General features: G+C 38.1%; 1 protein-coding gene across 7 annotated transcripts in view; it reads left to right on the top strand.

Annotated features, from left to right (window-relative positions):
* Window positions 1-25,857, top strand: part of LOC103887763 — a 160,336-nt gene extending 134,479 nt beyond the window's left edge. For 3 of the 7 annotated variants that reach the window (XM_021943733.1, XM_031652037.1, XM_031652036.1), the window contains exon 5: window positions 12,520-13,898. In XM_021943733.1, the coding sequence (XP_021799425.1) occupies window positions 12,520-12,778 (259 nt within the window). In that variant the 3' untranslated portion in view covers window positions 12,779-13,898. Of the gene's footprint in view, window positions 1-12,519; window positions 13,899-14,309; window positions 14,999-23,681; window positions 23,791-24,586 lie in introns of those variants that run through there. The other 4 variants (XR_004176881.1, XR_004176880.1, XR_004176882.1 and 1 more) reach the window with 3 other exon arrangements.
* The last annotated feature ends 250 nt before the right edge of the window (window positions 25,858-26,107 follow it).

Here is a 26,107-nt window from a genome sequence, read left to right as displayed (position 1 = left end):
ATGTATGTACCAAGATATGTGACAATATGTGCCTCTGTAATCTATGTGCCTCATTTCAAGCCACAGAACTGTTTCATTTAGGAGACTTGGTGACATCACTTATACCATCAACCTAATCCCTAGCCCTGATTGCTGTCATTAACATCACTGTCATTACTACAGTGAGTACGTACATCATGCCTCCACCTTCTCTCTCAGAAAGAATCCTTGGTTGTCCCTACTTGTCTGAACCATAAGTTGAAAAGTCTAGGATGACTGAATCTGGCCACTGGAGTCTTGGTTAATATGCCACTTGCTAGTTTCAAGGGAGGCTGGGAAAATGAGTGTCTGGCCTTTTCCCTTCTGATATAGGAGTCAGACTGTCTTGCACCAACACTCATATGTTGTTATCTGTACCATATGCTGTATTTATGCCCTATAGATGAATGTCTTTCCTACCCTATGGATAGCAGAAAATATGTCTTAATCATAGTGCAACCTCCACTCTGCCAGGAATCAACTAGGTACTCAGTCACTCCTTGTGATATGGAATGGAATGGAATGGAATGGAGTGGAATGGAATGGAATGGAGTGGAATGGAGTGGAATGGAATGGAATGGAATGGAATGGAGTGGAATGGAGATAACTATCTCTCCCATATCACTCCCTTTAGAAGTGCTGAGGGCCTTCTAAATCTCTTTTCAGGCTGGAAAACCTGGCTACTTTCTGAATCCAAGTACGAGCTGGGTAAAAATAAAGCCGTATTTATATGGGCTAGAATATAAAAAGAGATTGAAGAATATTCAAAACCTTCCTGCTTACAAACTTATCAAGTTTGCAAAGTTGCCAGAGCATAAGAAACTCAACATACAATGCTTCTAGCTCTTCTTGGACAGATAGGCTGAGATGATAAGCTGAATTCCTCAGGACCAAGTACATATGGAAAACAGGGATTGTGGAGACAGCCCGACCATGTGTCAAATGCTACTCTGCCCTTATTGCCTACATGACCTTGAGCCTGGCCTCACCCTCTGCTCATGTGCTGCCAGCATGTTGGTACCTGGCTCAGCATGAAGCATGTGGCCTGGGCCTAACCTCTTACCACATCATATTCCCCTGAACATGTGTAATAAAACCACTGACTCCGTGATTGGCATTTGGCCACTGACAACCTCCCCAGGTTCACTCTGTGTGTGCCCCTACCCCAATCACCTGTGTAACCCAATAAGAGAAATGCCTGAACACTCATACCTCTGTGTACCTGCGGATTTCAAATAGCACAGCCTCTAGACAGTGCTGAGGAAACTCCGCCCTAGTGACACCTCAAATCGCCCATGTGGCTTCGCTTTTGCTTCACTCCATACTGAACCTGAGCCCTTCTCCTTGGGGAATCCTTTTACTGTAAACTGTATAACACATTTACTTCATATTCATCAGTGCCCATGTGTCATTCATCCTGATACTCACATAAATAAGTGGGTGGTGGGATGTTTTATATCCCCAAATTCTAGCACAGAGTTTGGCTCAAGGCTGGTCTCAAATGATAGATGGATAGATGGATGGATGGATGGATGGATGGATGGATGGATGGATGGATGGATGGATGCATGGGTGGGTGGGTGGGTGGATGGATGGATGGATGAATGGATAGATGGATTAATTGATTCAATGAATGATTCTTCATCCTGATTAGTACCTTCACATTTGGAAAATGTCACTCATCATCACAGAAAAATGACAGCCCAGGCCTGAGCACTTCAAATGAGACATCTGCCGAGATGAGAGACATGATATGTTAAAGCATCTCCTTTCAGGAGCTAACCATGCTTTAAGATTCCAATTCAAATCTACTCTTTTCCTTTTCCTAAGTCATGACAAGAATGTTAATTCCCCCCAATTTAGTTCTAACTCCTTCTAGTGAGAAGAGAGTGTGATGCTAAATTAAAGAGTTCAACCTCTTAGCTGAGAATAATCCTTACAAAATGTATTTTTATCTCATTACTTGTTGACCAAAACCACAGCCTTATATATATGATCTGAAAGAGCCCATAAAAAAGTCTGTGTCTAAAAACCACTATTTGCTTTTGGCTGCACACAGCAAAATTTGATTTGCGATGATAGGAATGTCAGTCTGACAATGCAACTGCAATTTCTCTATTTACCTTTAAATCTCAGTATTACACTTGCTACCAAAGATATATGAAAGTAAAATATTTGCACAGTTATGTGATTCAGTCAAGAGTAGATACAGTACTGCACCTGAGGGAGAAGAAGGTGCTTGGGCTGACCTTACCAGGACCGACATTTTTGTAGTAAAGAAGCAAACTTCAGTATTGTTCGGTGGATGTGCCCTGGGTTAGGTCACTGCCCCACTGATAGCTATTGACAAACGCTGCTGAAATATGATATAATCAAAATCTCAGCTTCTGTGTGTTAGGGGGTGGGATGTGTGCAAGTTTCATGTTGTTATAGATGCCAACTTAAGCAAGTCATTTTCCTAAATCCTTGGAATTCTTAGGTTCTTTTTTATAAATCCCAAATCTACTTTCCTTTGCAAACATGGCTGCTGTCCCTTGGAGAACTCCAACCTTCCTCTCTTTGCCTCACTCCTTAAGGTGAGGGCACAGGGGTTGCAACGAGGCATGCGAAACACCATGTGTGTCTAAGAAAGACCCTACCTCTCAGATTGTGATCATTAAAACAGCTTGTTAAAAAAAACAAAAAAACAAAAAAACAAAAAAAAAAAACTTTAATTTACCCCTAAGTAAAGCTCATTTTGTTGCTAATTTAATTTTAGTGAAAGGCCTTATGTAGAACGCACCCCAGGAATTTCTGTATGATCTATTTATCCAACCCAGGAGGATTATCTGACTCTTACAAGCTAATCCTCTTGAAAAGTATGTCTCAGTGCCATGGGGAAGCATGTGATATTCTTTACATTATGAGTGTTTGAGTTGGATCTGGAATAAATGATTTAGGCTGCACTCTTAGCCACCTATGTCTCTGTCATTGTAGACACGTGAGCTGTTCCAGGAGGGTCCGTAGTAACTGAGATTTCTTTTTATTGTCAGAAAATCAAACAATAAATTTAATGTGATTGATTAACAAGGTGGCACATAGAAATTGTTTGCACCAAATTCAATCAATAAATATTTATGGAGTTGCTACCATGTATCAGGCACTGCTGTAGATTCTGAGGTGAGGATACCGAGGTAAGATGCTGAGGTTGAGCCCAGCTCAGATGCTGAGATTGTCCTCAGGAGCTCATATGCAAAACGTGTGGGGAAGACAGATATGGGGCAATTGAACAAAGCAACATGTAATGGAATCAGGTAGTGATTAATGCTGTGAAGAAACATCAAGCAGTGTAGAGGAATGGAGAGTTTGGAAGGAGGTTGATATTTTAAGCTTCATGACCAAGGATGAGCTCTCTGGGGAAGTGACATTTAACCAAAGACTAGAATGAAGTGACAGAAAGTCATGCAATAGGAGGAGAGCTTTCCAGGCAAGTGCAAAGGCCCTGGAGCAGCAACAACCAGGAGGCCAGCATGGCAGGGAGGGAGTGGTGGGAAAGAAGGCTGGAGAGGTAGCCTGGGACCAGCTCACACAGGGCTTCTTCAGTACTGGTAAGAACTTAAGGTTTGATTCCAACTGAAGGGCCAGTGAATGGCTTAGGATAGGCAAAAATTGGCTCCAGTTTATATTTTAGGCGGTGCTTTCTTCTTCAGTCTTGTCATCTTTCTTCCATTCTGATTCATATGATTGTTCCTTGAGTCAGTTGAACTCTCACTGCTTCCATGTCTTTGCAAGCTTCAGTCAATGGTTATTCATGTACCTGGGTTATAAGACAAAGGCAAACAAATTCTATTCTCTTCAAACTCATTGAAACCCTGGTACCTAAGACACAGTCTGCTCAATCCTCAGGTACATTTGGAGGTTTGGTTGTTTTATTTTTTCCTTCTTTTTCTTTTCTGGTTCTTCAGAAACAATCTCTTTGGGGGAAGAATTTTTTGAAGAGAGGTGCCTAGAAAAAAATTTATTATTAAATACATCTTATTTGAACCATGATATGGGAAAGCCTCTTTTTAAAATATACTTTATGTTTTCATTAATATGCTTTATTTTTAGAGAAGTTTTAGGCTTCCAGCAAAATTGAGCAGATGATACAGAAAGGGCCCTTATACTCTCTGCCTCCACACATATCTCCCCAACTATTGCTATCTCACACCACACAGGTACCCTCTGTTACAAGTGACCAACCTACATTGATATCATTATCACCCAAAGTCCATAGTTTACGTTAGGGTGCATTCTTAGTATTATATATTCTATAGGTTTTGACCAATTGTAAAAAAATGTGTACCCACCATTATGGTATCGTACAGAATGGTGTCACTGCCCTAAAAATTGTCTGTGCTTTGCCTATTCATTTCTGTCTTTCCCCAACCTCTGGCAAGCACTGATCTTCTTGTTGTTTTCATAGTGTTGCCTTTTCCAGGATGTCATATAGTTGTAATCATACAGTATGTGGCCTTTTGGGTTGGCTAATTTCACTAGTAAATGCATTTACATTTCCTCCCTGTCTCTTCATGGCTTGATAGCTCATTTCTTTTTAGTGCTGAATAATATTCCATGGTCTGGACATACCACCATTTATTTATCCATCCAACTACTGAAGGACATGTGGTTGCTTCCAAGTTTTGGCAGTTATGAGAAAGCTACTGTAAACATTCATATGCAGGTTTCTGTGTGGATATAAGTTTTCATTTGAGTAAATACCAAGGAGCATGCTAGATGGATCATAGAGTAAGGGTATGTTTAGTTTTGTAAGAAATTGCCAAACTGCATAACTGGCTGTCCATTTTGCATTCCCAACAGCAACGAATGAGCATTCCTGTTGCTCCATATCCTCACCACCATTTGGTGTTGTCAGTGTTTGGGACTTTGTTCAAAGGCGTGTAGTTTAATTTGCAACAATGAAATACCTCATTGTTATTTTAATTTGCAACTTCCTAATGACATATAATGTTGGACTCCTTTTAATATGCTTACTCACCATTTTCATATCTTCTTTGGTCAGCAAGCCTCTTTTTAGACAAGGTATATGATATGATTTGGCTGTGTCCCCACCCAAATTTCATCTTGAATAGTAGCTCCCATAATTCCCACATGTTGTGGGAGGGACCCAGTGGGAGGCAATTGAATCATGGGGGTGGTTTCCCCCATATTGTTCTCATGGTAGTGAATAAGTCTCCCCAGATCTGATGGTTTTATAAGGGGTTTCCCATTTCACTTGATTCTCATTCTCTCTTGCCTGCCACCATCTAAGATATGCCTTTTGCCTTCTGCCATGATTGGGAGGCCTCCCCATCCACTTGGGACTGTGAGTCCATTAAACCTCTTTTTCTTTAAAAATTACCCAGTCTCAGGGATGTCTTTATCAGCAGCATGAAAATGAACTAATACAGTATACATTCCTGAAATTGTGGCTAAAATCAATTTTTGTAATTTGCATTTCCTTTTCATGGTGTCTTGTACTACATATTAAGATGATAGCTCCACTTTGATTGCTCACCAACTGACAATAATGTCAAAACTTTCCATAATCAAAATCATAAGTGGGGCAAAGTATGTGATAAAGGCATATTATGGTAAACAGTGCTTCATCAAATATATGTATTTGCTCATGAGAATAGTTACTCATTTATTTAACAAACATGAGTGGTTTCTGTGTGCAATATGCAGTTAGGCATCTTTATGTATATTTTTATATGCTCACAATAACCCTTCAAGTTATGTTTTATTATCTCCACTGTACAAATGAGAAAATATCAGATATTATGCACATTTTTCCACTGCAAGCCACAAAAAAAATGTTAATTAAACTGTGCTTAATAAAATGAGGGTATGTTGACTCATGAAACTTTAGAATCAAGAACTAGAAGGCCAGGCATGGTGGCTCACATCTGTAATCCCAGCACTTTGGGAGTCCAAGGTGGGTGGATTACCTGAGGTAAGGAGTTCGAGACCAGTTTGGCCAACATGGCAAAACCTCATCTCTACTAAAAATACAAAAATTAGCCGGGTATGGTGGTGTGTGACTGTAATCCCAGCTACTTTGGAGTCTGAGGCAGGAGAATCACTTGAACCCAGGAGGAAGAGGTTGCCGTGAGCCGACATCGTGCCACTGCACTCCAGCCTGGGTGACAGAGTGAGACTCTGTCTCAAAAAAAAAAAAAAAAAAAGAACTAGATAGATTAAGTCAGATAGGGCTTGATCTAGGACCTGAATGATATAGCAATAATCCAGTTAGTTTCTCTTAATTTCTCAGACCTACTTCTCAGTGCTGGTTCCATTCTCAGTTTCTACTGATGCCAAGATCGTTGCAGCAGCTCAGCTTTTCCATACACTCAAGTTATTGTCTTCTATAGGAAAGAATAGAGGCCCCTTTCCCATTGCTCAAGCTAAAGACTTAGGATAAAACCTGACTAGGCAAATTAGCTTGGCTTAAGTCATTGTTTTATCTGGGTGTCTATTGTCCCTGCTGGAGGCTGCAAGGCAGGTTTGATCTCTGTCTTCATGAAAAAGAAGTCCAGGGAGCAAAGACAGGCATTAACGCATAATCATGCACATACAATTACTTACTTCCTATTGTTATAAATAGTACAATGCAAAGAGAGAGAATGTTCTAGGCATGGATTGGCAAATTATGGTTCCTGGTCTCAATCTGGCCCACTGCTTGCTTTTGTGAATAAAGTTTTATTGGAACACAGTCATGCTTATTCATGTACATATTGTCTATGCCTGCTTTCCACTACAATTGCAGAGTTGAGTAGTTGCTGCAGAGACCGTATGGCCAGCAAAGCCAAAAATATTTTTTCTCTGACCCTTTATAGAAAAAGTTTACTGCCCCTCCTCTGGGTACATCTAACAGAAGGAATTTAATCTCAGTGTTCAGGGTGGTATTTCTGAGGAACCAGCATTTAAGGTAAGATCAGTGATTGAAAACAGGGTATCCAGGGAAGTTTGTGGAGGGGTGGAGGTTTGAGGCAAAGTAGGGGGATATATATAGTCCCAGGTAGAAAGGACAGCCTAAATGTAGGTCCTGAATTGGCAGGGTCTTGGCACATTGAGGAACACAGCGAAAGTTTGCATGCCTAAGGCATGGGTAGAGTGAATGCATGGTATGTGATACAGAGTGAGAGAGGGGCCAGAAGATGCTGGGCCTCGGGGGCCATGCTAAAGTATCACAGAGGAATCCACTGATGGGTGAAAAGCAGGGGTAAGACACAGTAAGACTGGTGTCTCGGAAGTATAGCCTAGGCTGCTGTATGTAGAATGGATGGGAAAGGAAGAGGAAGAAGAGGAAAAAAATGAGGCCAGCAACTGGGATGCCATGGCCGTAGTCTAGGGTAGAGATGATGGTGCTTGGACTATGAATGGGAGTGAGAAGGGAGATATGGGTGCAAGATACAGTTAGATTGGGGTTTTGTTAGGTGAATGCTGAGAATCACATGCTGGCAATGGGATGAAGTCAGGCCATTTACTGAGCTGAAGACACTGGAAGAAGAGCAGATTCAAGTGATGATGTGAAGACATGAGGAAAGATGATCGGGAGGGGCCCTACTGGTCCTGAAGTACCATCACCACAATTCAAGTTTCTAATTGGGTTGGTCAATGGGAGGCACTCTCAGTAAAGATCAGTTTAGTACCACAAACAGGCAATATCATCTTGAAGACAATGTCTTATTGAGGCTTTTGTGAAGACTCTGGGATAGTCTCTCCCAAAATGGTCTAGGACATGAAGTACAGTTCATCTAAATTTCTCTACACTGTGTCAATGCTCTTCAATATGTCATGGAAAGTTGGGCAAAACTGTACAATGCATTTATTTTCTACCATACCCAAGATGTTCTTGTAGCACTACACACATGAATGAGTAATGCCAACATCAAGCTAAAATGTCCTTGAAAGGAAATGAAGTTTGGAATTTTTTTAAGGCCAATTGCCCACTAAAATAGTTTCTGACACATAAGAGAATTTTTAGGTTTCCTTCCAAATTCAATGTTCTGTGACATGAAAGGCACTAGATGAGCTGAGACAAATTCAAGTGATGTGTTCAAAAGTCATGGTAATGTCCTGCCTGTCCCCAGATCACTCAGCGTTCCACTTCACTTTAACAAAGATCGATTCCAAAGTCAACTAATTTCATGAGCTAGTGTAAATAAAATTATTAATAACTTCGCAGTCTTCAAATCAGATAACATGATTCAATTCATGGAGACACAGCATACTTTGAATTTTCCATGTCTCCTCTAATTTTCCTGTAAGAATGTAAAGAGTCTGAAAGAAAATATGCCTTTTCAGTTGCTCAATTTGCTTGAAACATGTCTTCTCAATCTGTAACAGGAAAGGCTTTGTTCTCTCTTTCTCCCCCATATTCTCTATGGATGCCATTTTCTTTCAGCAGCTCCACCAAGCCCCAGAGCACTGAACACCAGAACCTCAGCAGCCTAGTGCTGTTCACCCCTGTTCTCGGCGTCACAGAGACACACGCAGGGGAAGCTGTGAGACGCTGGGCCTTCACCTGCGTGGGAAGTGAACTGGAAGACCACTGCCAATGGGCACAGATTATAAGAAGTGATGTACCCAGCTCTATTTACATTTCAGGGTGCAATTGAGCCTGTAACATTTCTGTGCCATCGGTTTATTGTTACCCCCTAAAATCATCACTTTTTAAGCTGTTTACAAGATCAAAGCTGGTCAGTATACTACTACTGGATAGAGTTATCTGAAACTTGTAAACAAGGAATACCTCCGTTTCTTCAAAATAAAGGAAACAAGAAGAGATAATCACACATGCACAGAGCTAGCCAAGGAGGCAGAGAGAACATAATGCGCCCCAGCCACCCCAGCTGTTAATAATGCAATGTGCATCCACCAAGGCTTTGTTGAGAACCTACGGTTTGTAAGACACTGTGAAGGGCCCTTCAGGACCCACAAATGAATGAAGACCTCATCCAGAACGCACACGCGGTACTGTCTGATACACAGTGCCAGAGAAGGATAAAGGGCTGTGGGAGAGAAGAAGTAAGAAGGATCATTCCTTTTGGCCTGGGATAGGAGGGCAAAGATGCTGGAAAACTTTGTGGAGGAAGCAGTATTTGTACAAGATCATCTTGAGAGTTGGGTAAGATTTGGCAATAGGAACAAGAAGGGCAAAGGTATGAAGAACACTCTGTTAACAAGGACCATAGCCAATTCTGGGTAGCTTCAGCACTGAGAAATTTATTGAAAGGATTTTGAAATGTCCCATCCATAGGAAGGAACTAAGGCAGCGTGGAGGCTGGAGGGCAGGCTCTGCTCCAGTTGTGGGGTCAGACACAGGCAGCCATGGCCAGGATGCAATTCTAGTTGGATCCAGCTGTTTTTCCCTCTGCTCAAGGTTCAAATTCCCAGGAGTGAAGCTTCGAGGGAGCTGGTGGCCTCGTGACTCAGAAAGGGTGGAGCTCCCAGTGACAGCCTCAGCCAGCTGTGCAATAGGGGAGAGGAAAAGGAAACCACATGCTCTTAGAAAGGGGCAAAGCATGTTGGGCATGTCTTGGCTGGAAAAGGGTCTGATGCTTTATTCATCAGAAATTGGGGACGTCCCTTTTTTCTTTCTTTTGCAGCTGAAGGGCATGAGTCAAGCTTTATTCTCATATGATCTGGGTACTCTGAAGGCACAGGATTGCAAAGGCTCTAGGGTGGGAGGGAGCAGCGTGTGGCATTTCCCAGGAACAGAAAGAGGAGCTGGGGAGGCTGGAGTGCAGGAGACAAGAAGCTGTGGGCAGGCTCAGGCCGAGCTGTCTCAGTCAGGGTGAGAGAAGCAGGACCATTAGGATGGTATAGAGCAAGCAATCGTAGGAGCGGGAGAAATAGACTCAAGACGCAGTTTCTTCTTCAGCTGAGCCTGAAGTTGTAGGGCAGGTGATCAGGACCTTGAAGTAGGGGAGAGCCCAAGAGGGATGAGCTAGAACCTGCCTCTGTCTCTCACTGAAACCTGCACTGACCTTTCCCCTCTCCCAATTAGAAATGGCCTCTGCCAGTTGATTGTCTTACCTAAGATATGCATTAATGTTTGCCATAGGAACGGTGCCTCCCTACATGCGGCCCTTTTGCAGTCCACAACCTGCACAACCATGCATAGTGACACTAACACACACACACACGCACACACACATGCACGCATGCACACATATTCTGTGTCTGAGAGTAATTATTGAACCACTTTAAAAAGCTGCACTGCTTTCTCAGCATAACAGATATTGTGCTAAGTGTTCCGGACTTAGCATGAATTTCTCAAGGCAATAGTTTCCTGGACATCCATCTCTAAGCATGACATCAAGGACCCTAAGCAGTGGCCCTTACACTCCTTCCATGGTTCCAAAATTCTTCCCCACTCTAATCTACCTCAGGGCCTAAAAGGCCAACATTGCTTCGCATTTTAGCTCAAAGCACTCAGAGCCCCTGTTAAATACCAAAGTGTCCGTAGAGAAGGTGTCTCTTATTTACAAGCTACTGTACTTCAACTTCAGCCCCTAAAAGGGCCCTGAGAGATTGGTACCCAGGATATATAAGTTTTGATGGGAGAGAGGAAGGAGAGAGAGAAGTGTCTGATGTTCCTTGCATACTACAAGCAGCTCAGCTACAGGATGTTTGTCAGATGAGAGGTAGAGAGATGCTGAAGGCAAATGTCCCACTTGACCCATTTTGCCATCAGTGGGTCCTGGCCAGAATGTACCCTGTAGATGGATTTGTCACTGCAGAGATTCTGACGCTCCTGGCTGGAATGGAAATTGATCGAGGATAGAAAAATAGCATCCAAAGAACGTGTCAATGACAAAAGCGAGTCTGTTCACAACAAAAAAGAGGTGCCCCTGGTCGCAGTGTGAAGGACAGATGGGGTAAGTGGAAAAGGTCTAGTGGGGAGACTGCAAACCAGACTCGGAGAAACACATAAGATCGTTATGATGGAGAGAGGAACATCGAGAAAGCATCGAGCCTCTTCAGGGGAGGCAGCGTGGTCAACAACATGCACAGAGCCTGTGTTCTTGCACACAATCGACTGTTCCACTGGCTGAAAATGGACCCTTCGGATGGATTTGTCATTTCTGGCTAGAATGGAAAACCCCCGTGCCTGAAGGATCTGCCCTGGGCAAGAGAAGTGGCCACAGAGGCCCTTTAGTGTCTCCCCGGCTGTGTCTCTTTCTCTGATGTGCTTCCTCCCATCTCCAGGACCTCTCGAAGGCCGTCCCATTTAGAGTCCCTGGCACCCATGCCTGTGGAACCAAGGACATTAGCACTGGGTGTCTTTCACTTTTATTCTTTGCTTTTCTTGGCAAAGCTCCTTCAACAGCCTTAGACAAAAAACAGTCAGGATGAAAGCATCTCGGAAGAACTTACACAATAATCTTGTCACTTGCGGACTTAGAAAAAGGATCAGCTTTTCCTGAGAAAGTGACAAGCCACAGTGTGACCCACTGGCTGTCATCAAACCCTTCCCTGGAGCCTGGGGGCCTCCAGCTCAAGCCAGGTCCCTTGAAAACCAACCCTCAAAGCCCTTGTCTAGAAGAAGCAGCTGCGGCTGCCTTGGGCATGACAATTTCTCATTTATTATGTGCTTTTCAGAAGACATTGCCAACCAGCAACCAGTAATGGATCCTACTTGTGAGTCAATGAACACAATTTCAATCCATTTCTGCAGATGAAAATGTTAATAACTTTGCACTTTCTCCATACATGGAAACACGTATATACACACACTCACCTCCCTCAAACCTAGTGCACATTAGATAATGAAAACAAACAGAAAATTCCTAGCAGTATATTCTTGATACATTCTACATCTTCACAGAAACTGTCATTGCAAGTCAGTACTTGCCTACATACATCTAATAATTTTCTTTTTGAATTGCACAAGGAACCATCAGCAAATGATCACTTTTTGCTTACAGAAAAGTCAAAATAGATTCTCTTTTCTTAGGCTTAAATTGAAAGCATAGTATTAATTCAGGCTAAAGGTAGCTAGCACATTTTTCCTGATGACTGTGTGACGCAGTCAGCTTCCTCTGGAGTCATCAACGTTCACAAGTCAAGATGGAAAAGAGGCAGGAGTAGAAGTGGGGAAGGTGCGTTCCGAAGTCAAGGTGTTTGCTGGAGCAATGTAACCTTCCATGAAAGTAGTTTGTGACCCATTCAGCTAATATAAAAGCCCCAGTCTTCGGGACCAAGTAAACTTGGTTGTAAACACGTTATAAGTTCCTGGCATCTAGAGTGAATCCCCCCCCCCACACACATTTCAGTCACTTTGCCTTTTTGTCTCTCTAACCTATTCCCTCACACTGCTGTCTCTTTCTACAGGAAAGCACCTCCACACTCTTGCTTATCTCTGAGCTGATGGTGGATGCATTACCTGGACTCTAAGAAATGCTACGCTTTATTTTTGTCTGATCTTTAAAATTTTTTTCTTCCCAACTTATTTGTCCTTTTGGCTTCTAGGTGGACATGCCCAGCAGGCTGCATTTACCCTGCTGATCTGTGGGCTATTTTCACCCTTCTCGGTGAGTGCTTTTTTTCTACTCTGATGCCAGTCTCATCCCCTGAGGATGGCCCATGGAAAATCACCCCTTCTCAGAAACCTGCTTTTCACATGAGCTGTCTAGTGGGAATCTTGAACTGGGAGCTTCGTAGGTTGTCCAGCTGCCCCTACTCCCATCTTGAAGGCCCTGCCCAGAGCAGATGTTCTGGAAATATGTGATGCAGGAATGTATAAACCCGGTTCAGTTCTCTCATTGAGAAGATGAAGAAACTTAGATTTAAAAAAATAATAACTTGTCACACAGAGAGTGGGTGACAAAGATGAGAAATGACAAAAAACGGGAAATGGGAAACAGATCAATATCGATTCTTTCCAGTATCAATTTGTGAGTAGAAACAGCCTATATTGAACAGTCTCCAAATAACTAGGAAGAAAAATGTAATTAAAGCTTTTATTCTCAAATTGTAAAATCTGTGAAGAACTGATCAGACTTTCTGCTTCTTTTTTAAAAAGATTTTTTTGCCTCTTAATACAAAAGTCCAATAGCCACATGAAAATTGGAAATATGTGAGTAACATAAAGAAGGAAAACAAATTCGGCTGTACGTTTAGAATCCCAAAGAAAACTATCGTCAACATCTTGATGCATCCAAATGTAATCTTTATTTAGTGTTTTTTCTTGTAAAAACACTTTTTAACAAAACAGTTGTAATCATACTGTGATTTTGTGTACTTTTTGTTTTTTATTTTTAATATTACAATATTTTCCCCTAGTTCTCCAAGTTATTAAAAAAATCTTTATAAATAGAATTCATATGGTTGTATAATTTTTCAGGAAATTGATATAACAATAACATAAAGACCCCTTATGGTTCAATTTTACATTGTTTCCAAGGCTACCTTACTATAAGTATTGTTGCTATGAATATCTTTGTGGGAAAGGGGATGGATTTCCATTTTTGGAACTTTTTTCCTTAGGATGGATTCCCAGTCATAGAATTACTGAATCAATATCAGGTCCATTTTCAAGGCTCAGGTTATTTGTTACTTGAAATCCACATTGCCAAATTGTTGTCCAAAATAATGATATAAATTTATATGCTCACTAGCAGTATGTGAGAGACTATTTTCTCATACCTTAATGAACATTGTTTTTATCATTTAAAAATATTTCCAGCCATGAGCCCGTAGTCCCAGCTACTCAGGAGACTGAAGCGGGAGAATGGCTTGAGGCCAGGAAGTCAAGACTATGGTGTGCTATGATACCACCGGTGAATAGCTACTGCACCAGCAGGTTGTCCACCCTGGGCAACACAGTGAGACCCTGTCTCTAAAAAAAAAATTAATATTTCCTAATTTGTAAGGTAAAAATTGATACATTTGAGTTGCTTTAATTTCTATTTTCTCAGTTCTCCATGAGGTTGAACATTTTCTCATTTAAAGTACTGGTCATATTTTTATTCTTTTTATTTTTATTTTTTTTTGGGGGGGGGGTGGAGTCTCACTGTCGCCCAGGCTGGAGTGCAGTGGCGCTATCTCAGTTCACTGCAACCTCCACCTCCTGGGTTCAAGCGATTCTCTTGCCTCGACTGACCGGTGAGTATCTGGGATTACAGGTGCGGGTGCCACCACACCTGGCTAATCTTTGTATTTTCAGTAGAGACAGGGTTTCACCATGTTGGCCAGGCTGGCCTCGAACTCTTGATCTCAAGTGATCCGCCCACCTTGGCCTCTCAAAGTGCTGGGATTACATGCATGAGCCACCTCTCACCCAGTCTATATTTTTATTATTTTTAAAATTTGTGTGTGACCTTGCCTGTTTATCTGTTAGAATATTAGTGTTTTGTGTCAATTTATATTAACTTTTTATCTATTATAGATATAATTTTTATATCTGTTACAAATATACTTTTCCAGTTTTTGTTTGGCTTTTTAAAAGCTAAATGAAAATACAATAAATTGTACACAAAGTGCAAAATTAGACAAAGTTGAACCTACACCATCAACACAATCAAGACAATGAACTTATTTATCACCTCCAAAAGTTTTCTTTGACTTGTTCATTCCCCATCCCCAGGCGACCACTGATCTGCTTTCTGACACTAAGTTTTTCTAGAATTCATGTTAGTGAAATCATATAATATGTACTCTCATTTTGTTAATACTTTTTCACCTAGCATTATTAATTTTGGCTTCAATCATGTTGTGTCTAACAATAGTTCATTCTCTTTTTCATTGCTGAGTAGTATTCCATTGTATGGTGTTGCCAATTTATTTATTCATTCCCCTGTTAATGGACATTTTGTTTCCAGATCTTTGCTATTGCAAATGAATATGCTATGAGCATATTGTATAAGTCACCTGCAAGTCTTCCTGTGGACATGTGCTTTTGTCACTCTTGGAAAAATAATACCTAGTAGTGGAATGGCTGGATCATATAGTAAGTGGATATTTAATGTTTTCAGAAACTGGCAAACTGTTTTCTACATCAGTTATACCATTGTATGAGAGTTCTAATTTCTTCACCTCCTCACTGACATTGTGAGTAGTCAGTCTTTTAATTAATTTAATTTAATTTAATAGATTTGTAGTGGTGTATCATCACAGCTTTAATTTGCATTTTTCTGTTGTGGAATGCTGTCAGCCTTTTTCCATGTGCTTATTCCTCACTGTATTCCTTCTTTAATGAAGTATCCTTCAAATCTTTTGCCCATTTTTTTTTTGTTTGTTTTTTTAATTATTGAGTTTTGATGGTTATTTATATATTCTGTATACAAGTACTTTATTAGATATATAATTTGCAAATGTTTTCTTCCTGTCCGTGGCTTCTTTCTTCCATTTTCTTGGTAGTGTCTTTTGAACAGCAGAAGTTTTAAGTTTTAAATTTTGATGAACTTCAGTTTATCAATTGGCTCCTTTCTGAATTAAGCTTGGCATTGTATCTAAGTATTTTTTGCTTAACCCAAGGTTACAAAGTTTTCTCCTATGTTATTTTCTCAAAGTTTTACCTATCTTGGCAAATACATATCCAATTGCTCTGACCCATTTAAAAAAGAAATTATCCTTTTGTCACAGTATTACCTTTGCACTTTTGTTGAAAATTAGTAGTCTGGATATGTGAAGGTCTAGCTCTGTACTCTATTCTATTCTATTTGTCTCTTTTTCAATCTTTATGTCAATACCACCGTGTCTTGACTACTGTAATTTTATATGTCCTAAGTCAGGCAGTGTTAGTACTCAAAAGTTGTTTTTCTTTTTCATAGCTCTTTTGGCTATTCCAGATCATGTTTTTATATGAACTTCTAGAATAAGTTGGTCAATTTCTACAAAATCATCTGCTGGAATTTTGATTAGGATTGCATTGAGTTTGTAGATGAACTAAGGAAACAACTGAAAATATAATTTCACTTATTGATTAATGAGCATATGATATCCATGTATTTAAGTCTCTTTTAATATCTTTCAGCCATGGTTTTCAGTATGCAGGTCTTTAACATCTGCTTTAGTCAGGCTTCTCTTTAGGGACAGATCTTTAGCCAGATCTCTCTCTAAGTATTTCATGTTATATAATGCTATTATAAATGGTATTGTTTTTATAATTTTAATTGCTAGGGTATATGTATGTATATATATTTATATTAATATATAAATTTATATTATATATATTAAATATATACTAAATTTATATTATATATTAAATTTGTGTTATATATAAATATATATTAAATTTATATATTAAATATCTATTAAATTTATATTATATATTAAATTTATGTTATATATATTTATATAAATATGTAAAAATATATATTTAAAATTGATTTTTTGCATATTGATCTTGCATCCTGCAAGCTTACTAAACTCATTTATTAGTTGTAATAATGTTTAGGTAGATTTCATCAGATTTTCTGCTCAGATCATTATGTCTTCTGCAAATAAAGACAGCTTTACTTCTTTTCAATCTGGATGACTTTTTTATCACATACTGACTTACTACACTTGTTAGAAATTCCAATAAATGTAGGATAGAAGCGGGGAGAGTACACATTCTTGTCTCATTCCTGTTCTTGGAGGGAAAACATTTGGTCTTTCACCACTAAATATAATGTTAGCTGCAGGTTTTCAGCAAATGCTTTAGAACAGCGTGAGGAAGTTCCCTTTTATTCCTAGTTTATGGATAATTTAATGTTTATGGAGAAGCAAACAGGAATGCTGTAGAATTTTGTCAAATGCTTATTCTGCATGTGTTGTGATCATCAAATGATTTTTCTTTTGTGTTTATTCATGTGGTGAATTATGATTGCTTTTTTAATGTTACATTAAAAAACCTTACATAATAGACATGATGTATTACCCCTTTCTATATATTATTGGATTCAATTTGCTGAAATTTGTTTAAAAGTTTACATCCATGTTAACAACAGTATTAGTTTGTAGTTCTCTTTTCTCATAATGTCTTTGGTTTAGCCATCAGGGTAAGGCTGACCTCATAGAATGAGTTAGGAAGCATTCCCTTGTTTTCTATCTTCTGGAAGACTTTGTTTAGCATTGTTATTGTTAATTTCTTTAGTGTAGAATTCTCCAGTGAAGCCACCTGGGCCTGGAGTTTTCTTTGTGGGAAGATTTTTACCTACAAATTCATTTTAGACATAGGGATATTCAGTTTATCTATTTCTTCTTGAGTGGGTTTTGATAGTTTGTATCTTTCAAGGAATTTGTTTCTTTTGTCTAAGCTGTTGAATTTATTGACATAAAATTGTTCATAAAATCTCCTTATTATTCTTTTAATGTCTGTAGATTCTGTAGTGATATCACTTAAGTCTCTCATTTCTAATATTGGTAATTTGTGTTTTCTACTTTTTTCTTGATCAGCATGGCTAGAGATTTTTCAATCTTATTGACCCTTTCAAAGAACTAATTTTTTGGTTCATTAATTTTCTCTACTGTTTTTCTGGGTTTTATTCTATTAGTTTCTGCTCCAATCTTTATTTCTTTCTTCTTCTTACTGTGTGTTTTATTTGCTTTTTTTTTTTTTTTGCTAGTTTTCCAAGGTGAAAAACTAGGTCATTAATTTGAAATGTTTCTTCTTTTCTCACATATGCATTTAATGATGACTGTATCTCTAAGTACTATTTCACAGCATCTCACAAAGTTCGATATGTTGTATTTAGATTTTCATTCAGTTGAAACCATTTTCTAATTTCCCTTTTTGATTTCATTTTGACCAGTGGGTTTATTTAGAAGTATGTTATTTCTAAATATTTGGTGATTTGCCAAATATTTTCTGTCATTGTTTTCTAATTTAATTTCATTTTGGTCAAATAAAATGAAATTATTTGACATAAATTCGACATATACTTTGTGTCGACTTGAATTCTTTTGGATTTTTTGAGCACTTTTTATGGCTCAAAATATAGTCCTTGGTAAATGTAATTTATGTCCTTAAAAAATAATGTGTATTATGCTGTTGTTAGGTGGAGTGTTCCATAAATGCCAATCAGATCAAGTTGGTTGATAATATTTAGATATTCTATATTATATTCTTATTGATTGTCTGTCTACTTCTTTGACCAATTAGTAACAGAGGTGTATTCAAATCTGTGGCTATCCTTTTGGATTTTTTAATTTATCTTTTCAGTTCCATCAGTTTTGCTCATATAATTTGAAGCTCTGTTATTGAGTACATCAATATTTAGAGTCATTATGTCCCTTAATGAACTAACCCTTTTAAAATTATAAAATGGTCTTCATTATTTCTGGTAATATTCTTTGATGTGAAATCTACCTTGTCTAATATTAATATAGCCACTTTAACTTTCTTTTGTTTAGTGTGGCGTAGTATATATTGTCCATCCTTTTACTTTTAACCTTTTTGTGTCTTTATGTATAAAGTATGCTTCTTATAGGCAGTATATCCCATCTTATCATTTCTGCTTTTAGTTAAGGCGTTTCCATCACTTACATTTATTGTGCTTATTGATATAGTTAGGTTTAAATCTGTCATCTCGCTATTTATTTTCTATTTATCCCTTCAGTTATTTGCTCCCTTTTCCTCTCTTTTTTTCTGTCTTCTCTTGGATTAATTGAATATTTTTGTTACTCAATTTTTATTTCCTTTGTTGGTTTCCTAGCCATAACTCTTTGTTGTCATCTTTATGATTGGGTTTATACTATACATATTTAATTTATTTAGGGTTTACAGTATACATATTTAATTTATTACACTATTCCTTCAAGTGATATTATATGACTTCACATATGTTATAAGATTTTTTTTAATTGGATGCTTCCATCTTTCCCTTCTTAAGCCTTGGCTATTGCTACAAATTTTACTTTCACAGATGTTACAAATCCATACTACATTGTAACTATTTTTGTTTAAATAGTCAATGGTAGTTTTAAAATACTTTAAAACCAGAAAAAAAAATTTAACTATGTAGATACCATATCCTCTTCTTTTCATTCCTTGATGAAAATCTGTATTTTCTGAAAACTCCGAAGAAGCCTTTATTTTGCCTTTGTTTGTGAAGATATTTTTATGGTACAGAACTCTGGGTTCATAGATTTGTTTTTCAGCTCTATAAACATGTTGCTCTGACAAGAAATCTGTTAGAATCCATATGTTTATTCCTCTGTATGTAGCATAATTTTATTTTTCCTCTGACTACTTTTGAGACTTTCTTACTTTTTAGAAAAGTTTTTAAAACAATTTTACCTTTGAGCAATGTGATTATGATGTGTCTGGGTGTGGTTTTCTTCATGATTCATGTGCTTGTGCTTTGTCTAGCTTTTTGGCTCTCTGGATTGACAGTTTCCATGAAAACTTTTCAGACATTATTTCTTCAAATATCTTTTTCTGTTCCCCATCCCTCCTGCTCTTTGAAAATTCCAGTTCTAGTTATATTAAGCCTTGAAAGTCCCACGCTCACTAATGCTATTTTCATTAAAAAAAAAAAAAAAAATTCCTTCTGTGCTTCATCTTGAAAGTTTCTATGGGTATATCTTCAAGTTTACTGATCTTTCTTTCTGCAAGTTCTAATCTTCTGTTAATCCCATACAATGTATTTGCCATCTCATACATTGTAGATTTTCTTTTTAGGACCTCAATTTGAGTATTTTAAAAATATCTTCCATGTATGTTTCTGCCTAATTCTTTAAACATATGGAATACATACAATAATATTCTTGTTTGCTACTTGTAACATCTGTCAGTCCAGGTTGTTTTTGATTGATTTTTGTCATTGCGGGTCATATTTTCCCATTTTTCTACATGCCTAGTTATTTCTACTTGAATGTCAGACAGTATAAGTTTCCTTATTGGGTGCTTGATATTTTTGTATTCCTGTAAATATTTTTGAGCTGTTTTGTGACATAGTTATTTGAAAACAGTTTGGACTGTTGGGTCTTATTTTTAAGATTTGCTATGTGGTAGCAGGGCTGTAATCAGCCTAAAGACATTAATTTCCCACCACTGTCAATGCACTATGAACTAATGCCCTATGAACCAGGAAGTTGTCCAGTCTGGCTGGTGGGAACACACCACTTTCCAGATCCTGTGGTATGCTGGATGCTGTTGCCTCTCATCCTTTCAGTTTTTTTTTTTTTTTTTTCTCACATATTTTCATGTTTCAAAGTGTTCCCTTCTCTCCTGAGCTGCCCATTAAGATCCTGTCACCTGGGACAGGTTCCTCCATGTGTCAGGTGATTTGCAGAGCATGGATAAATGACTTTCGCTCTCTGCCCTCCCTCCAAGACTCCCTTAAGCTCACTAACTATGCCTCATCCTTTAGGACTCTGCTTAAGTGCCAGCTCTTCAGGAAGCATCTTCCCTGACCCTTAGATTGGATGGGGACTCCCCTGCTAAGTATTCTCACCGCTTTCTGTACCTACTTACATTTTTATTCCTTTCACTCTATTGTAATTACTTATGCTTTCAAATAAGCATCCTCCATTCAATCATGAGCTTCAGAAGGACAGGGACTCCTCTCTCCTGTTCTTTGCTTTATCCTCTTGGTAGTGACAGGCCCATAGCGAGTACTTAGTAAATATTTGTTGAATAAGTGAATAAACAAATAAATAAACCAACGAATCAATGAGCATACTTTTCTTATAAGATGATAAACTGGGACCTTCTGGATGAATTGATTGATCAGGTGGCTCTTTCTTGATGACCTCTCATCATAGGAATTTAAAAATGCAAAAGCACTATCAACTTAAGTCGAGAGGAAGTTGTGATTCCTCTTCTGCGGAGAGAAGAGGGCAGTTTACCCGCTCTGAGTGATTTCCTCACACTACCACCCACAGGGAATAACACTTGTTTCTCCAGAGGGGAAAGAACATAATGTCCAAACAAGTCAGATCTGGAAGGAAGCTTTAGAAATCAGTGATTTCTTTCTTCTACAAAGATGGAACAAGGAGGAGACCTGCTGAGGTAATAGGGCTGTTTGTTGGCAGAACCATTATTCCATGGTCTTTCCACTCCCTAAGTTCCATATAGCCCCACACTAATTTGAAATATAGCCTGGGGAAGTGGAGCCCCATAGATAATTTCTTGCTATAATAATGTCACTGATTTGTTGGACTTGCTTTTCTGCAAAAGAGAAATGCAATAGCAAGCCATGTCTTCCATACAGAAGAGCATTTTCTAATAAATCCATGCAACCAGAACTCTGAAAACAATCGCTTCTAGAGCTTTTGGGTAAGGTCAAGTGTGGAACTCTGAAATATCCGAAATGTATGTGTTGTTAATTCTAATGGTCACGAACAAGTATGCATATAAGTATCTGTATATAAGTATACATGTAAGTACATATAAGTATGAACAAGTGTACATATAAGTATCTGCAGGTACAAGCTGAAGTCAACCTATTTTAAAAATAGCAGTGAGCTTTATTTTATATATATATAAATGTATCCTGAATGCATTTCAATTACATGCGTAAATCACCACCTGTATCTGCAGAGAAAGTGTTTTAACCAAGCATGCTGCCCCCAACCAACATCATTTCCAGCTTTGAACTTATCCTGGGACTGTTTTTGCTAGCCAACTACTCTGCAGCTAAAGTGCTATATACCTAAGTAACTATTCCTTTTTAATGCAAAGTCCTGGAACTTAAGCTGATTACAAGATAGTGACTCACCTTTTGTCTTTTCTGTGCCTCTACCCCACCTAGATCTTTCTGCTCCTGCAATTTTTAGTGAGTGGGTTACCTAGAACACCAGTCCAATAAAGTTTGGACTAGAATACCAGACAAGAAAAGGATGAGCTCATTTCCCCTCTATGCTGTCAGTCTTTGAACACAGTGAGACCTATTGTGAGTCTTTCTGCTGGGGAGGGTCATGAGGTGCCTCCCACACACTGGCTGTGAACTTGTTCCCAACAAATGAGTCTGTGGGTTGGGAATGTCATCTATCTGAGCAGATATCTGCCCATATACTATCTCATTACCAGTAAAACTCTGAGCCTAAAGGTGACACATGGCCAAGAGCTGCTCTGCTGTTAACCATGCACAATCAATGGTAGCAAAGGTTGAAGTGAGCATAATCTGCAACTTTTCCGTGGAAGTCTTAAACCTTTCTCACGGTGGTTCTGCCCATTGTCAGACAATTATATTAGAGAAAGGTTTTCGTTTTCACAGCATGTTCAGATTTTGGAGGGAAATGCAAAGAGCAGTGAAGGAGGAAAGGCAAACCCTTCCTCCCAGGCTTCAACAGAGTCAACTCAGGAATCAATGAGATGACAGATGTTGGAGACAGATGCCTGAATATCCACGCAATAGTCAGGCTTAATGAACTAACACAGGAAGAGCAATTAGAGAATTCATTAATTATACTCTAAGTTCACTTTCATTGTTAATTCTAATCCTTTATTTGGGCTAATGACTTCAGCTTTTCTTATAATAATTTGTGCCTATCAGTGACTGATAGCATCTTCAAATTTCCATAATGGTGTAAAATTCAAACTATATGTAGCTCTAGTTCTAAATTGGACCTAAAGTAGCTTTTAGGGGTACATAAGACACTTCAAGATAACATAAATGAGGAGAAAAACAAAAGTAAGAACATAACATGGAGTAAAGAATAAGGCCAATATAAAAATACAAACTACAAAGTCTTATACACTTGCTTCAGGTTCTATTTTATAAGCAGGAATAGCTCAGATAGCTCAGCCAATATGTTCACCCATTAACAGTGCACAGGCATTTGTTTAGTCCTACAATTAAACATGCACCACAGTAGGTCCACTCTAACTCAATAGTTTGCTAATTGTTTGTCTTTGTTATTCTTGTCTAACATGCTGTCCTGTATTCTTTAATCATCTATTACAAAACAACAACAACAACAACAAAAACCAGAAATTCCTTCAATGAATAAAACATAATGAAAAATGCATTTTTATTCCCTTTATGTACTCTGGCTAGCTTCTAAGAAAGGGTAGTCACATTTTGCACCGCTCAACTCTAAGTCTTGCTCCTGAACCAATAAATATGCACTCATTTGCATACTCTCTTTCCATCCTTCTTGAGCAAGCCACACTGACACAGGAGCCTCCTTGCTAGGCACGGAAACTGTTTCAAGATGTTTCAAGCCAAGAAAGGGCCACCTGCATGCATTATGGTTAAGACTTTAAGTTACCTTACCACTCAAGTCTTCCTGAAAAAAGTTCAAAAGGTGTTCATCTGAATCATTCATGCTTTTGTTATCCGTGACCTAAAGCAATATGGTAGCTTTTTTGTGTGGGGGCTGATGGCAGGGCAGAGGTTGAACTTTTATTTTAAAAACACTTGTATGCTCCAATATTTCAGTATATATGGATCTCTATTATATTCTAAAGTTGTACTTGATATTACATATAAGCTAAGTTCTAACATGAAGTATTATAAAAAGGATACAATTTATTTTAAAAATCTACCATTTTGATCAAAAAGAAACGCATATATGAAAATATAGTTTCCCATAAATGTAAGATTTTTATGTTGTGCATTTTTGTTTGATTACATAAAGTAGGAAAAGATACAGCTTAATTTACTTCTAAACTGATATAAAATACCTAACTAAACTAGAAAACAATTATAGTAGCATAATTTTATTTGCATTTGTGAGTATTATTTTTGTGATTTCAGAGCCAGAAAATGCATGACACAGGAGAAGATGCACCCTTATCTGTTCAGTGAGAGATGTGCAAATCAACATCAACACAGAACTGCTGAAGAAAAAAATATGTGTGTGTATGTATATATGTGTGTGTGTGTGTACATATATATATATATTTATATATATAGTATGGGCTATTTCACCTTTGCAAGCTGGGAGCCATTAAGTAGTGGCTCCCACCACTCCCCCACCCCCCTTCAGTAAAACACATCCTGAACATTGGGCCCATGTTTTCAAGAAGAATGTGCCCCACTGCCCCTTGGAAACTCCATTTCGTTTACTTGGTTCAGTTAGTTAATGACGGTCCATTTTGACTCAAACATCCAGTTCCCTTTCATCAATCATGTCTTTCTGGACTGTCAGTTTTAGGGCAAGGATTACAAAGCCGTTCCATGCAGATATCCACAGAGAAAGACCCAGACCCACATCCTCATTTAGGATTGCTTAGGGACTCATTTCTTGCGCTTCCTTCCAAATGAAAAGAATGAACTACGTGAAAGGGGAAAACCCCGCTAGAAAATGAATGTTGGTGACTCAAGTATTAATCTAGAAAGTCTTATTATTTGGTGCTGGAAAAGGGCATTGTAATAAGATGGTTCTTTATACCATGCAAACCAGGGAATACAAAACACTGTCAACATGAAAATAAGATTTAATTTGGAATCACAACACATAGGGTTTTTTCCACCTTAAATTCTTTTTATTCAATCATATTTGTTATAAATATTCAATAGAAATGCAGTTTTTCAAGACTGAAATGGTCTTTAATGAAGCAAGCCATGTGTGGCTTTTCAGGCGAGGATTTTCATGCTTGGTTAACTGCAAGGATGTTCATGTTCCTTTCCCAAAAAATATTATTTGTGATTCTGCTTAGGTCTCTGGAAAGCAACTTATTCACTGGAGATGTGAGGAGTCATCCACACATCACAATTCTATAGACATCAAATGCAAGAAGCATTTCAGATCTGCTTTAAGACTGAGGCAGACTTTCCATCTGAACACAGCCAACCATCCATGTGTCATTACAATGAATTCAGCACTTCCCTGGAAGCTGGAAGGGTCAAATTCAACTTCAGCTCTGCCACTTGCTGCTTAACTTGCTGTTTAACCTTGGGCAAGCTGCCATCCCACATGAGGCCGAAGGTGTTGGTTTTTAAAATACAGAAGTTGGATTCCATGAAGGATTATCAATATACTGCTGGTGGGTCAAATTCCATCTGCTACTTGCTTTTGTAAATAAAGTTTTATTGAAACACAAACATACCCATTAATTTACTCTTGTCTATGATTACAAGGGCAAAGTTGAATAGTTGTTACAGAGACCATCAGGCTCACAAAGCCTAGATTATTCACTCTCTATCTGCCCATTTACAGAGTAAGTTTGCCAGCCCTGGACTGGATGATTTTTTGAGTTCCTTCTAATTCTAGAATTCTTTATATATTTTATGAAACCCCTAATGTTTATATATTAATTATTTCAATACCCGTGTCTTTACTGAGTTCCTCCTATGAAGCATACATCAAGATATGTGTGTGATACATTAACTAAACTTTGTAACAGTATCTTAAATAGGATTTCAATGACTAACAGCTCTTGGAAATATCCAAGGTAACATTTTGGGGCAAATATCTTATGATTTGATTATCATTGGTAAATAGAGCATATCTTTTTTCCTACTAACAATGTTTAAGAAGTTAAAAAAAAAAAAACAAGAAAACCCCGTATGGCACTAGAGACTTATTGCATTAAGACATCATCTTAACAGATTGTTTAGTTTTGGTAATATAATTTGACATCTAAACATAAGCTGAGAGGGATCTCCCTCAAAACCTTTGATAATATGATTCATTGTCAAATGTTTGTTTTGCCTATCTGGCACTCATTAATTAATTCTTTTTAATATAGCTTGGATTTACTGATTTTGAAAAAGAGAATTATTCTTATTGATGTTGCTAAAATATCCAGGTGGCTTGAATTTCACCAACTAGATAGTTTAATCTAGCACATTTGTGTAGCCCTAATCAAATCTTTACTAACAGATGTGAGAAGCCCAGTACTGGAGCTAATGTTTGTGTCTCAATGATAATTAAATTAGCTTAATAAGGAAAATAAATGAACAATAATCACCAAAATTTTTCTCTAAACCTGTGTTATAGTCTTAAAAACATTTTTCCCCTATGGAGGCTTTTGGTAATAAAACACAAATTGAGGGATTTTACTTAAAAGAAATTTTTTTCCAAGAACTGGTCATGTACTAAATTGCTTATAATCAAATAATCAAGTAGCATTTCTTTTATCATAAGAGCAAAACCTATAATTAAGCCAAAATTCAAATTTGTTTTCAAAGGTTGAATAATCTTTTGTTTTGGCCAATAGTATGTGGATTTTTTCTTT

The sequence above is a fragment of the Papio anubis genome, chromosome 11, assembly GCF_008728515.1.
Source record: "Papio anubis isolate 15944 chromosome 11, Panubis1.0, whole genome shotgun sequence".
Taxonomy (NCBI): Eukaryota; Metazoa; Chordata; class Mammalia; order Primates; family Cercopithecidae; genus Papio; species Papio anubis.
This window is presented reverse-complemented; position numbering and strand designations above follow the sequence as displayed.